This window comes from Anser anser, assembly GCF_964211835.1.
Source record: "Anser anser genome assembly, chromosome: 3".
NCBI lineage: Eukaryota > Metazoa > Chordata > Aves > Anseriformes > Anatidae > Anser > Anser anser.
In genome coordinates, this window is record NC_139722.1 from 88,869,817 (window position 1) to 88,884,383 (window position 14,567).

Sequence of the window (14,567 nt, forward strand, 5' to 3'; positions counted from 1 at the left end):
TCTCAGCACAGCTGTTCCCATCCTGACCTACTAGCCCAATTTCTTGCTAACTTGTTACTGGGAATGCTTCTGCAGTGTTTCCAGATGTGGAGGATCCCAAGCCCGTGGCACACAGCACCTTCACCCCTTCCTCTCCAAGGCTCCCAGTGACAGCACACAGCAAGCTTCAGCCACACTAGTGGAGAAAATCGCAATGGTCCTGGATAAGCCAAAAACCCACGTCCTTTTCTTTGAACAGTTTGCAGTCAGAGTATTACCAGAGTTTTGCCGTATTTAGTACAATCTCCAAGACAGAGGAGAGTGTTGGTATTATAAAAAATAGGGACATCCCTGGTGCCTTCTGCTGCTGTTATACTGTAACCCAGAGGACAGATAACTTAAGAGCAGTGATGGCCTAGTATATGCCCAGAACAGTGCTACATGTGTCCTTTGAGAGTATTTCTAGGGCAGCCTTCATAATCTGTACCAGCAGAAACAGTGACAGGGATCAATGACTGCTTGTCTTTCTCCTGAGATGAGGCATACTGGAGAACATGAAGGAAAATGAGCTCACTTCCTACTACACCACTAAAGGTATTTTCAAATGTTTTATAATGCTGTGCAAGGCATACAGGAGCCACTGTGCACTCAGCAGTAGTTTACATATATTTCAAGATATTTGACGCTGCAAAGAGCTGTACAAGCTTCAGTACCTTCCCCAAGAGGAGTGCAAGGAGTTTGATTTCTCACCCAAAAAGTGTCACCTGCTCTAACAGGGCAGCCGTGCTGTGGGGTGGAGCAGGGAGGAGCTGAAGCATTTTGGCACACAGATACACGTCTTGTTTGGTCAAAGGCAGGAGAGCTCAGTGCTCTGATGGGAGACTGCCGTGCACCGCTGGAGCACAGCACCTTCCCTCCCTGAAGGAGGCCTCTGAGGAAAGCTGCCTGACCTGAGCCCTGCTGAATGATGCCCGGTGCCTATCTTCTTCCCTCCTGGCTGCCCGACTGCTGAGCTGCTTGTTTGAGCCTGCGATGGCAACTGATGGGAGAAACTGCTTTCAAACTGTTTAATAACAGTGATGGTAACCTCTGACCCTGCTGAATAGCAGTGCTTTTGACCTTTCATTTGTTAAATAATACAACCACTTACTTCCCGATGCTTATCAGTGTTTAGTAATTGGGGTCAAGACAAAGCAAGGCAGAGTACAGTTGCCCACCAGACTTTGCCGAACCAGGAAGAATTTCCTTAAGCTACAGATTTCCTTTCTGATAATCTTCAGTCAGGACAAGCAAAGATTGGAGACTGGGTGGCTTAGAAGATCCATAACAGGCTAAAAGAGCTGCTCAGCTGCTAGCATCTGGTTTGAATCCAGTTGTGGTTGACAGTGGCAGAAATTCATTATGGTCTCAGGTTGCCTCTCTGACTCATGAAATGAGTATGGCTTGCAGTTCTCGTGTTTACTGGCCAGACAGCCATATCATAAAATATTAGTGCAAGAAATGGTTCTAGCAACATTGGTCATTATATGAGTTTACGAAGCCTGAAAACGCCTGTTCCTGTTGGGAAAATCAGGCTAAGGCACAGTGGTAGGTGACAGTGTGGACAAAATTTTGTGGTCACTCCTGCATGTTCTGCGTGATTCATGTTAAAGAGAAGTGGTTAACCTGCAGGAATCCAAGTTCATTTTTGTGAGACGTAAGTAAAACTAATGGGCCTGATTGCATGCTGTACAGCTCATCGAACATCTCGCTTGACAGACAAGCAGGTGACAACCGTTACAGGCAGCAACCCTTAGATCAGTGTTTTCCTTAGGTGTGAACAGGAAATAGATGAAAAAAGAAATACAAGAATTTATGATGTGACAATGGATTTAAATATATGTGCACATACATATATTTATGTAGTGCACATATAAAGATTTAAACTTCCTTAAGACATCAAACACAACTTTTATTTGTCTAAGCAGCTGGATGACCTCATTATTTATTTACTGACGTTTGTATTAGGCCGGTCTGCAAGATTTTTAGGGCAGGAGCTATTTCACGAATGTCTGTCTGTGTGTGATTCAGCAAAACCGGGCCCCACACAGTGATCCAAATGCTACAATTTAAAAAAAATAATAAAAAAAAGCCATCTACTTATGGATGTACATGAGTTGGAGAGCAAGGTCAGTAAAATGACACCGTGCAGTGGGATTCTGAGGTAATTTTTGCTGCTGGCTGTGTAAGACATGAGGAAAATGGAGCTGTTGGTGGTATCCCAGCCAAGGTGTCCTGCAGATTTTTAGGGACACCTTTGGCTTTAGCCCTCTGAGGAACACCGAGGGACGCCCGCCCCTGACCGCAAGCTTAACACGCTGCTTGCCAGCGCCCCCGGGGCTCAGTTAACGGGTTAGGGTTACACGGGCCTGACACACCCAGCCCTGCCCGTGCGACGCCCTCCCTCAGCCCAGCGGGGCCGGCCGCCATTTTCCTCCCGGGGCCGCCGCGCCGTTGCCATGGCAGCCGTTGCCGAGGCGCCGCCATTGCCGCCCGTTCGGGGCCGTTCCCCCGGCGGCACGGCGGCGCGGCGGGCGGCCCGAGCGCCGGTTGCCCGGCGACGGCGACGCGGCGGCCATGGAGGCGGCGGGGCTGCCCGCCGCGCTGGAGCTGGCGGCCGGCGGCGGCGCGGGGCTGAGCCCGGAGAAGCGGGCGGCGCTGGGGGCTTCGCTGCCGCTGCTGCGGCGCGACTACCGCTTCGAGGCGGTCTGGTTCTGGGGCTGCGTCCGGGGCGTGCGCGGCGCCTACTACATCGCCCAGGGGCTGGGGACAGACCGCGCCGCGCCCCGCAGCCGCCTCTACAGGTGCCCGGGGGACGGGGAGAGGGAGCGGGACGGGCGTCCCCACCCCAACAAACGGTGTGGGGGGAAGAGGGGGGCTCAGGGCTCTGGAGAGCGCCCCGAGGGATGAGAGCGCCAAGCCCCGTTGTCGCCGACAGCTTGGACTGTGTGGAGTGGAGCCTGCTGACGCCGCTGACCAAGGAGGTGGAGGCGCAGGCTGAGAAGCTGAAGGGCCGTTTCCAGGGGGATCCGTCTTTCCAGTACGAGTACGCCGAGGTAAACGCGGAAGATGCCGAAAGGTTGCTTGAAGACGGTAAGGAGGTAAATACAACAAAACACTTTCAAACTCGTTTCGCTACGGTTGTACCCCTCACACCGAATAGACTTTGCCTTGTTTGTAATGGGCAGCTGACGGGTCACAGGAACAGCCTGGTTCCTAGTCGTTTAATCACAGAATGGTTTGGGTTGGAAGGGCCCTTAAAGATCACCTGGTTCCACCCCCCTGCCATGGGCAGGGACACCTCCCACCAGACCAGGTTGCCCAAAGCCCCATCCAGCCTGGCCTTGAACACCTCCAGGGATGGGGCATCCACAGCTTCTCTGGGCAGCCTGTGCCAGTGCCTCACCACCCTCTGTATAAAGAATTTCTATCCAAGTATTCTACTCAAACATCCAATTTAAATCTGCCCTCTTTTAGATTAAAGCCCTTATCCCTTGTCCTATCACTACAGTCCCTGACAAAGAGTCCCTCCCCAGCTTTCCTGTAGGCCCCCTTTAGGTACTGGAAGGCCGCTGTAAGGTCTCCCTGGAGCCTTCCCTTCGCCGGGCTGAACAACCCCAACTCCCTCAGCCTGTCCTCGTATAATTGGAATATTCATAATAGTTCTGATAATTGGCATGTGTCCCAGCTGCTCCAGGCAAAACTTCCCACCTGGGGGCACTTCTTTCTTCAGAACCAGCACACTTTTACCTGGACACCACTGACTGATGCCTGAAAAGTTATGGAAGCAAGAATGGGAGACAAGTAGGACTCCATATCTCCTATTTTACATCTGTTTAGAAAGGCTGTTTCTGTGGTTTGTTCTCTAGTTCTTGGAGTATTAGGCATAGGTAATGCTCCTTCCAAAATGCATGCCTTCAAGAATCTCCCTGTTCACAGCAGGTGGAATATACCCGCCTTCCTGTTCTCTGTCATTGTGTAGCAACAGCTTCTTGATTGAACTCTTACTTCAATTATTCCTGGACTTAGATATGGCTCAGAAATATCATTTCTCCTTCATGTTTTATTATGTGCAATTGGTACAGATCCTCACTGCAGCGTCTGAAGCTCTAGGCAGGAACTGCAGGTATCACTCTTTCTAACTGAATAGTCACAAGTAGCTTAATTGAGAGGGAGGAAATGGTTGAATGAAGGGAGGGACAGGTAATTCTCTTGGGCATCTAGACTCTCTGCTCCTAGCCATGTTTCCTGTCATATCTTATGAGAAGAACGGCTGATTTGTGATCATCTTTGGATAGCCACTGGGCACCAAGACGAGTTGGTTGTGGTTTCTATTGTCACACTGAGTTTATTTTCAGAAACAACAAGAAGCAAAGCCCTGCCTTTAAAATTTGCCTCTTTTTTAAAAGCCTGTGATCAAGGAGGAGGACCGCCTCATAGCTACGATAGACCAGATAGACAGAGCAGTTGGTATCATCCCCCGAGGTGCGTTTGTGAAGACTCCTCTTGGGTCTGTGCATGAAAACAGAAACTTTGAAGGTAAATTCTCATTGTCTTTATCAGAATCAACTGTACTTTGATCATAAAGGCAGTAAATGAAGATGACTTTCTCTCTCCAGCTGATGCTTTGATTTCAGGTGTATTTTTGACCTGGGTAAGATGAACAGGGAGGAGACAATCCAGTGCCACTCCTGCCATTCTGATTCACACCACAGAGCTGTGAATATAATCACTAATGTTCAGGTGCAACTCTGCAGATTCAACTCTGGGAGATGGGAGGAGAACCTCTGAGTCATTAAACCTGTAGTTTCATTTGTCTGTGTGTGGTTTATGCCAGTGTTTAGCCATTACAGCTGCAGTGAATTCATCATCTGCATATAGTATGTAACCAAATGGGCAGAGAGTTGGTCCTGCCTCAGTGCCCACTGCATATCTGGGACTGCAGTTAGCATGGTCCACAATGCATCGGGGAGTACTGCCACCCACTTGTGGCAAGTCTGTGGACTTCCGTGGAGTCCACTGGAGAAAGACTGTGATTCTGTCCTGTAGGCACTAGAGAAAGAACATAACTGTCTGTGATACTATGTACATTAGCCCAACTCACTGTATTAATGGTCAGGAATGGCTGTTTGCAGGTCTTTCTTTGACGGAGGCAAAAAAACTAAGTTCCTATTTCCATTTTACGGAGCCTGTTAATCTGAAGAATAAAACCCTGCTGGAAAAGGCTAACTGGGACCCATCCACTGACTTTCTGGACTCTCTGGAGCATGATATCCCACAAGGTAAAAACAGCAGAGTCAAGAGATGCAATGAAAGGGAAGGCAGTCTGCATAGCCTGGAAAATGCTGAGGAGACAAGGCATGGGTTACAGTGGAGTTGGTATGCTTAGGGGAACCCCCTGCTAACCTATAAACATTATTCTTTACTAAACGTTGTACTTAATTCATTTTTTTTTAAGCAATTATAAACACTTAAAATGGTAAGTGTACCAGGGCTGTTGCATCCTTACAAAAGGTCTCCTGACCACAACACCACTTCCCCCCTCTCGGCCTCAGTGCTGTATTCCCTCCTGACTTCTGTAAAGCCTGTGACAGCTGGTGACCCTATAGGGGGAGATAAATTCCCTGTCATTGGCGGAGTTACATGGTTTGAAGTATTTCACACCTTCCATCCCACCCAGTATTGCTTTTCTTTGCCTAAATGGGCTCTCATTAACACTAAGCTGATATCCTTGAGAGGCTGTGTTGAATCTTTATTTTGATAAACTGTGTTAGAAATACTGTAGTATGGAATAATCTTTCCTCTAGCAGGATTATACACTGCAGAAGGAGAAAGGATGATGTGCATACTGGAATGTATCTTCAGTTCACATCTCTACTGTTCTTCTGGGCAACTGTTAAATATAAATACATTGAACCTCATCCAGGGATTCCTCTGGTGAGGTATTTCTCTAAAGAGATGTTACCAGTTTGGATTTATGTTGCTGTTTTGCTTCTGGAGCTTTGAACAGGGATTTAGTTTCTCATTCAGAGAGAGTAAATCATTATATCTACCACCTGGTCTGCAGCTGCATTCCTCGTTACTGTGCTACATTTTGAAGTACATAGAATTCTACAGAACTGCTTTACGTCTGTAAACTGGGAATGACTTTTTTTTTTTTTTTTTTCTAAAAAACACTGCTTTTTGCTGATACAGTGCGTTTTTGGGTTGGGCCAAACATTTCCACATCCTGCTGTCTAGAAAAATTTTTGAGTCACAATCAGACTTTACGTTTGCTATTTTATTTCTGTTCTGGAGTAGGAGGATCGGATAGTAGCTGTCCTGTGCCAGATAGAATTGGCTGTAAGAACTGGAATATATATATATATTTGCCCAATCTTTCCTCTGCCAAAAGGGAATGGAGAATGAAACTAGTGAGCTCTGTCCTGAATTCTGAAAATTCTTGACTCTTCAGAGCATAAACAGCACTAAAATCAAAACTGTCCAACTTACTGGTAGTATCCTTGCTGCAGTCATTTTTCAGAAATGTAGTCTGGACACACTGCGTGTTTTTACGTACACTGGCTCATTGAATTGCTCATTTAGACTCAAAAAGGAATATTGCAAGTGGGGTTAGCTCCTAGATGTTTCCTAAGAAAATCTTAGTTGCAATTTTGTATGGCAGTTAAGGCATTGCTGCTACTTAGATTTTTTTTTTCCCCTCTCTTTTTCTAGGGTTCCTGATAGGGAGAGTCTTTAGTTTTGTGAGTTTAGTTTTGTGAGTTTAGTTTTGTGAGTTTAGTTTTGTGAGTTTAGTTTTGTGAGTTTTGTGAGTTTAGTTTTGTGAGTTTTGTGGTTTTAGCCAGCTTCAGTGTGACGGGGAACGGCAGTTTCTAAAGATTAGAGACCCCGTCCTGCAGTTTCCCATCTAGTTCAAGGGTTCAGGCAACTGGCAGGTTGTGCTGTATATTAGACACGAAGGTGGAGGTTTTGTGGAAGTCTTTAAATCAAATGTGACTTGTAGCTCTATTTTACCCAGTGGCAGGTAGGAAGTGGGACTCAGACAGGTCACCATCATGTTTGTCTTCCTGTGGCAACCTGAGGTTTGTATAAGCGTGAACCTTTGCCCTCTTTCCAGGAGGCTGTTGCTCTTAATGCAGTTCTCAGTCTCCTCAAAAAAGTTACCTATTAAAGACTACCTGAGTTCAAGTGTAGCTGAGTGCTTCTTAATGGAAGAGTAGAAGATTCATCATGGTGCCTGTGCAGCTGTGGCTATATTGTCCTGCTCTTTCTTGGACTGAACCTGGGGATTGATGAGATGAGCTTGTCAGGCTAAGGAAGTAAGACAGGAACTGATTAAAGGATCAGCAAAGCATGCACCCTCTCTAATTGCACTCTATCACATGCAGATAGGAGCTCTGACATTAAAGAAAGATCAACCCACCTCTTTAGCAAGTGTTCAGGTTGTCTAACGTACTGGTTGCTTGGGAAAATGTGGGAAAAAAAAAGGAAGAGGGGACAGACACAAACTTTGCGCTGATTTTATCAGCGTGGCTCTGCCGAAGTCTCCTATTCTTGGTTGCAAAGCTTTTGAACTCTGGTTCTTGGATCACTTTCTTTCAACTCTGCCAGTACATGTTAGTCCTGATTGAGAGCAGACAATGCTTTTTCTATTTCTTTACATGTTGTTCACAGTTCTGGCAAATCCCCACATTTTGACCTGAAGCTTTTCCTGTCTTTCCTGGCTAGCTCCTTTCTTGAACAGTTTTTATCAGAGCCGAAGCAGGAATTTCCAAACCTATTATATTCAGAATAGATTGTGACTGAAGCAGAGAATTGTTTTTGCCCTCAGCAAATAAATAAAAAGTGGACCAGTGGGTGAGCAACATCTCAGTGATGCTCACAGCCAGAATTGGCTAGAATTTCCCTAGTATCTTAAAAGACCTAAAGAACAGGACTGAGGGAGGAAAGGCTGCTTTTTTTTTTTTTTTTTTTTCTCCTGCCTAAATGTAACAACTCTGTTGGAATAGTTTTCTTTATTAACTGGAGACCGAGCATCTGTGATGGTTATCAAGAGGGTAACTGTCAGAAAGTGGCATGTCATTATAGGAGAACAGAGGTGTCTTACAGAATGGAAAGCTGGAGGCAGAGAGATTTTATTTGACAGCTGAGAGGTGGGAAGAAAGGAAGCTAAAACCAGGTTGAATAAAGGATGCAATGGTAAATGCAGAGAGTTTAGTGCAAGACTACAACACCTGGAGTTTTATAACAAAACTGTCTGCCACCCTTATCTTTACCAGTGATATCTGTGGTGATTGCAGGTTCCAGATTCTGCTTGTGTGTCTGTCTTTGTGGTTATCTGTATACTTCAAGAGTTCAGAATATGTTGGTGCTCCTCCCCTGATCACACTGTGAGTCTGTCTGCTTTTTCTTGGGATCTCAGCTCCCAGAGGCAAGTGATTGTGTGACTTTTTATAAAAAAACAAAACACAACAACATTTTTTTTTTAATGATTGGAGAGAAAAGTGGGAGAATGTGAACACTACCGTCTCATAAACAAATTCAGTTTGCTTACCCCCTGTAAGATCTCCAGCTCTGAGCAAAACTCATGAATTTGAGTGGCTTGACTCATGATTTTTGAACATGGATGCGTTGTGATACTGATCTTCTTGTCACCGCAGTATCAGATCATGCAATGCTTCTTTCTGATCCAAATGGCCAGCTGGCCAAAACGTTGCGTGCTGGGATCTGTAGGTTTTGCTGGCCATATGTCTGCATTAAAGATAAGCTTGTTTGCTCTAGTCTAAGCAGACAATCTGCTCAAATTTATGCACAATTAGATGTAGCCTTTGAGCTGCTGGCAGATTGCCAGTGTCGTCCTTTCTGTTGCATGGAGTTCGGCACCATGGGCAATAACACTTCAGGAACTAGAGTTGTGGCAGTTTTACATGTGCTTGTAGATAATAAAACAGCAAAGCAAATAGCAGTAATTCCTAGCATGCCTATAGTGTTTTCACTTGACCTAATGTTGTGTAGATATGAAACAATAGTCACTTGTCACGCACTGACACGACGGGGAAAGTGAAAATGGAGAGGGAAGGATGATTTTACTGTGACCATAGTACCAGTTTAGGCAGTGCTACATTCTGCAAGGATGAAGGAAAAGGATGGGAGAAAGCCTAGGGTACTAGTGTAGAATGGAAAGCTTGGGAAGAACTAAAACAGTAGATGGAGAATTCAGTTCTTAGGCACTTTCAAACTACACTTCAGAAAAGCAATAAGTTGACTTTGAAGGTTTGTTACAGATTACTGACTCAGATCACTTTGATATGGAGATAAGGGACACCAACAGGGCGCTGTTAAAAACCGATGCAGAAGGGGAAGTTTGTCAGAGGCAAAGGGAAAGAAAATTGTAGATAGGAAAAGATATGAGTAGAAACAGGATTTCCATGAGAAGAGTTTAGTCAAAAGTCATGGCTCCCAGTCAAGAAACAGCAACTTTTGGCTCAAAGCCTACCGCAGTTTGTTGATGTCATAAGAGCAAGAATCAGAATTAAAAATCAATATAAAAGGAAATGCAGAAAGTCGGGTACAATTAATGATCAACATAAATTGAAATTTATAATGAATAAAAAATGACAAAGGAAGACAGAATAACCTGGGGTAATCCATTGCTGGCTTGTTTGACAACTGTAAGAAGGAATTTTTCAGGTATATTGACAGGAAAAGAAAGCATAGTAAGGGTATTGGAATCTGTCACTAAATGGCGATGGTAAAATAAGAACGTGGAAGGACAGAAATGCTCAAGATTTTTTTTTCTGGTTTGTATTTGGAACGAAAATAAGAATATGGACTTGCATCAAATGAAGACAATAAAATACTCTTTCAGGCGGTTTTCAGACTAAGTGAGCTAAGTGAGAGAAGGATTAGACAACCTTTACTGTGGGCCAAAAAATGAAAATGGCAGAGCCAGTAAGTTGCTCCTGAGTGCATTATCTCAGAAGACTTGTGGCATACTTATGATGCTAACCTTTAATAAATCCCAGCATTGCAGAGATACTCCCCTAAACTAATCTTGATTAGTAGTTGTGATTCAGAAATCACTGAATGGGTGTGTTCCTGGAAGGGGTCAGAAGGGGTTTCAGCTGGGACTGGTGCCAGCGCTGATATTCTTCAGTGTATTTATAAATTATGTAGAAATGCAGGATTGGTGGAGAGACAGATAATGACAAAGGCGACACCTACAGAGATCTGGTAAACCAGGCTTACTTAAATAAAGTACGTTTTGGTGTAAGTGCAAAATCAAGTATACAAGAACAGGGAGCATGAGCAAGACTGAGAACTGTATTCTGGAAGCTGTGGCTCTGAGAGGAAATCCAGGCACAACCCACTAAACACAAGCTCTCAGTCTGATGTTGAGACTTAAAAAGGCTAATATGATCTGTAGATGTATAAACAAGGGCGTAGCAAATAGGAACTGGGAGGTGACTTTACTTTTGCTATACTACTGGTGCGATCAGGGCTGTATTACTGCACATTGCAAAACTAGAGAAGTTGCAGAAAAGAGCCACAGAATGATTCAAGGGCTGGTGAGAGACATAAACAGTTCAATCTGTTTATCTTGCAGAAAAGAACACGAGAATGACTGTATTACGCTGTGTAAATACTCCATGGAGTTTAAGTATTGGGTACTGAAGGTCTATTTAGTATAGCAGAGAAAACCATAACAGGAACCAGCAGCTGGAAATTATAGCTGGAAAAACCGAAAGGAAAAATCAGGTAGAAATCTTAAGAGTGAAATGATTACCTGCTAGCAAGGGCAATGGGTGAGTGCATTCCTTGGTATCTTAGCGTCATGCTGGATGTCATTCTGGGGGATGTGTCCTAGCCAAATGGAAGCACAAACTGCGAGTCCTAGACGTGAGTAATTGAGTTCAATTTAATAGCCAGTGGTATGTAAGAGTCCAGAACAGATGACTTCCTGGTACACCTTGGTAAATTTGGTGACAGCTAGGATGATGATGTTTGGCTTCTTCATTGCCCGTGACGATGACACAAAGGTGACAGCGGGTTCCTGAGACAGTGACTCCAAGCGCAGGACTCTCAATACAGCTGGCTTTACTTCCTGAGCTATAACACATAAGGGCTTAAAAGAGCATTGAAGAGACTCCTGACTTATCACTCTTCATCATGGAGTGTGATCCGAAGAGCTGAGATTTCCTTAGATGCAGTTGCTGACTAACACAAGGAGAGATTTTATAGCATTGATCTAAATGGGTATACAGAGGGGGGATAATGGTGAGCCATGTCCACATGCTGCGTCAAGATTCAGTTAGAGGAGGCGCAGAACTGTCTAGACAGAAGATTATTTTATCTCGTCACCCAAAAGTGCAGTGTTTTGGGAGCGTTCCTTATACAGCGTTACAGACAGGGGTTTGTGGCTATTTCCTTGACTGTGGGCACTAGCCTTTCTTTAAACTTCCTGAACAGTAGCCTGGGTTAGAACGCTAACCTCCTGTCCTCTGAGCTTCATTAGCACACTCTTTATCAGTTTTGCAAAACCTTGTGCTTAATGGGGCCTTGAAGATGGAGAGGTTGCATTTTTAAGCTAGAGAGAGAGTTTCCTTTGGCCACTCTCAAGGGCCATTTTGGTAGCCTCATCTCGGCTGCCCCAAAAGCCCAGGTGCTGGGAGGAAGGGGGCCAGGAGACATGAACCTGCTTTATCTCCATGCATTAACGCAGCTAATTAACTCCCTTTCGGACTGCTCCCCCCCCCCCCCCAAGGCGATTAATCCCCTATCAGCCTCCAGTCTCCAGCCATTCGAAGAGTCTGTGTCTGCAGAGGTATTTACAACCCCAGCTAGGCAGCAGAGAGCAAGTCGGGCTGTTATCAGGGCTCTAAGACAAATGGCTGCCTATCTCCCCAGTGGCCTTGCAAAATCCAGCGAAGTGCTATGCTGTGCTGGCCACCTACTTTCACCCAGCCTCCCTTCTCCGCTAACATTTCACAGATGTGACCTGAGCCCTCCCCTTTCATTGCTTAACAATAAGCAGCACCTCCCCAGCTCTGTGAAAGCTGAGAGCAAGAGCACTTTACTTCTTAGCCTGCCAAGAGCCACACGGGGACAAGGCTTTTTAAGCTGTCTCACTGAAATCCAAACTAAAAGACCCATAATGAATGAGAGGGCAGTGCTGCATGTTAGCAAGGAAAAAAAAAAAGAGGTAGCCAAAATGTAAACCAAAATACCTCTTGTGGCTCATAGCTATCCTCATTCCTGTTTAGGAGAGGTAATCCTTAGACTCAGTGAATCTGTGAAACTGAGCAATGGTATCCCTTGGAGTTACCTGACATTTAAACAAGTGGTTTCAGCAACCAAGCTTTATAGCACGGTGGCACAGGGGGAGTACAACAGATGTCTGTGGATCAGAACAGCTGGTGGCTTTCGGATGTGGGAATTGAACCGAACAGTTGGCTTAGTGGGTTATTAGTTTTTTTGTTTGTTTGTTTGTTTTGTTTTTATCTGGTACCTGAGTTTCTCTGTTAAAACTGAAGTTAGCTATCCCTAGAAATAATTCTAGCGTGGCTGTAGCTGCTGCCTTCCAGCAGAGTGCACTATGGTGCCAGCATTGTCAGCGTTGAGCACAGAAAAGGAAACTACAGAAAAGTAAAATGAGAAAGAAAAGCACCAAGATCAGATTGAGGAGAAGGTAAAGCCTGGGTTCCCAGGCTGTGTGTGGTGTATTGAAATCCTGAACAGTAGGTAAGGAGAGGAAGAGATCCAGTCCCTTCGAGGCTTAGACAATTTCTGGAATGGTCACTGGACTTTTAAAAAGCTTTTTCAGCATCCTTAGTGACCAGAGGCATGCAATGGACGTATGCAAACACATAAGCATGTTTCCTGCCTCCTTCAAAGGTAGAGACACTCTTCATTGTTGCTCGTGATGTTGGACTAGGGAGCCTTTAGAGGCCAGAGGCTTTAGAGGTTAGCTTTCAGAGGCCTTTAGAGGCCACTCTCAGAGTGGCCCAAGAAAGTTCCCTGGGAACAATACAAGATACTGTCCCTCCTACAGGTGTGGTGCTGCTAGCTTAGGAGTTCAGTGTCGGACTGAAACCTCCTCTGTGGCAGCACAGCAGGAGGACTCCAGAGCCAGCTGGAGAGCCAACTTTTGACTGGCTGTCCATGATCTGCCTTGATTTCTGGAAGGGAGTCTGTTTTCCTTTGGCTTTGTGTCTGTGGGTAATAAAAGAGTGCATTCACTACTTTTGGGTCCTAGGTCTATATCACCTCAGGGGTCTTGTTTAGTCAGAGGCCTTGGGTGAGTTTATACTGGATCAGGGCTGCCCATCAACAGAGTTGTGGTGGGATCTTTCACCCTCCTGACTGCTGCAGTGAAATAATGAGGACAGAAGCACAGTCTTCACAGCAGCTTTCCAGGGATTGTATTTAAGATTTGTTCCTCCTCAGTAAAGGAAAACATTGCCCACCCTGTTTCTATTTCAGTTCCTGGTTCACTGGATGTGAAATGGAGATGAACTTCTTGCTGAACTGATGGGGAAATGCTGGTATAGCCTCGGAACCAGAAATTGTAGTTTTATCAGTGTCAGCCTTGAACTAAACCCTTTTTCTAGGGAATGATGAAAAATTACTCGAAGAGGAAATCCCAGGGCAGTCTGTCTGTTACTGGAAGTCAGAATGAGCCCTAAGCAGGTCAGCTTTTGCTCGGAGCGATCTATTTCTGAAGGGACCCCACGTAAGGAGCGGCGGTTCCTGCCTGTGCAGCAGCTGGCGTTGGTGCCAGCTCTTTGCACATGGCTTTCCTCTGCTGTTTGCTGCTCCTTTCGCTGTAGAACTTTTGCAGAGAGGGAGTTAACAGGCATTGTCTGGTTTTGCTGTACACAAATACTGCATGGATTAAAATTCTGCGTGCTGAAGGGGTGTGTGGCTGTGCGTAGAGGGAAAAGGTCCAGGGACAGTTGATCTATGGGTATATTTGTACAGCAGTTGTGGTGTGCATAGGTTTCCAGGCTATTCCAGGTACTAGAAGATGCTTAGCCATCTTTAGTGTTTGGAATTAGGTTTAATATCACCACAGCTGTACTGGGCTGTGTGGGCATGCTCTGAGTGACAGTATTCTCCGCAACTGGTAAACTCTTCAGGTAATTTGGGCCAGAATTTGTATCTAGCCTAGTATGAAAACATCCAGTGTTCATGATCTGTGCCGTGCCATCTGTTCTTCATCCTAAGTCCTTTTAACTAGTCATGCTAACTTGATGAGGAGGTGAGAAGTACACCTTGGGGACTGACAGCGTTCGTAGCCTTGCCCCTCCTGCAGGAGAGTGAATTGGATGTGCTCTAAGCATTCAGTGGGTTTTGAATCCCAGCACTGACTGCTTTGTGCTCTCTCAGAATTCAGAGATCAATGTGAGGTTCTTTGCTCGTAATCCAGCCCCTGTTCATCATTATCACCTCCTCAAAGTGACCAGTGCTTTGTTATCAGGAGAGGCAAAATCTTACAAGGTGGCCATAATCTCCTCTGAGAGTCAGACAGATATTCTCCCTCGGGTAAG

At 45.4% G+C, this 14,567-nt stretch overlaps 1 protein-coding gene across 6 annotated transcripts in view; it reads left to right on the forward strand.

The window, feature by feature from the left end:
* The first annotated feature begins 2,504 nt into the window (after window positions 1–2,504).
* RSPH9 (radial spoke head component 9) overlaps window positions 2,505–14,567 on the forward strand; it is a 90,355-nt gene continuing 78,292 nt past the window's right edge. The window contains exons 1-4 of one of the 6 annotated variants that reach the window (XM_083830369.1): window positions 2,505–2,822; window positions 2,957–3,119; window positions 4,428–4,557; window positions 5,154–5,300. In XM_083830369.1, coding sequence (XP_083686495.1) covers window positions 2,596–2,822; window positions 2,957–3,119; window positions 4,428–4,557; window positions 5,154–5,300 — 667 coding nt within the window. In that variant the 5' untranslated portion in view covers window positions 2,505–2,595. The remainder of the gene's footprint in view (window positions 2,823–2,956; window positions 3,120–4,427; window positions 4,558–5,153; window positions 5,301–14,567) is intronic. The other 5 variants (XM_083830370.1, XM_083830372.1, XM_083830373.1 and 2 more) reach the window with 5 other exon arrangements.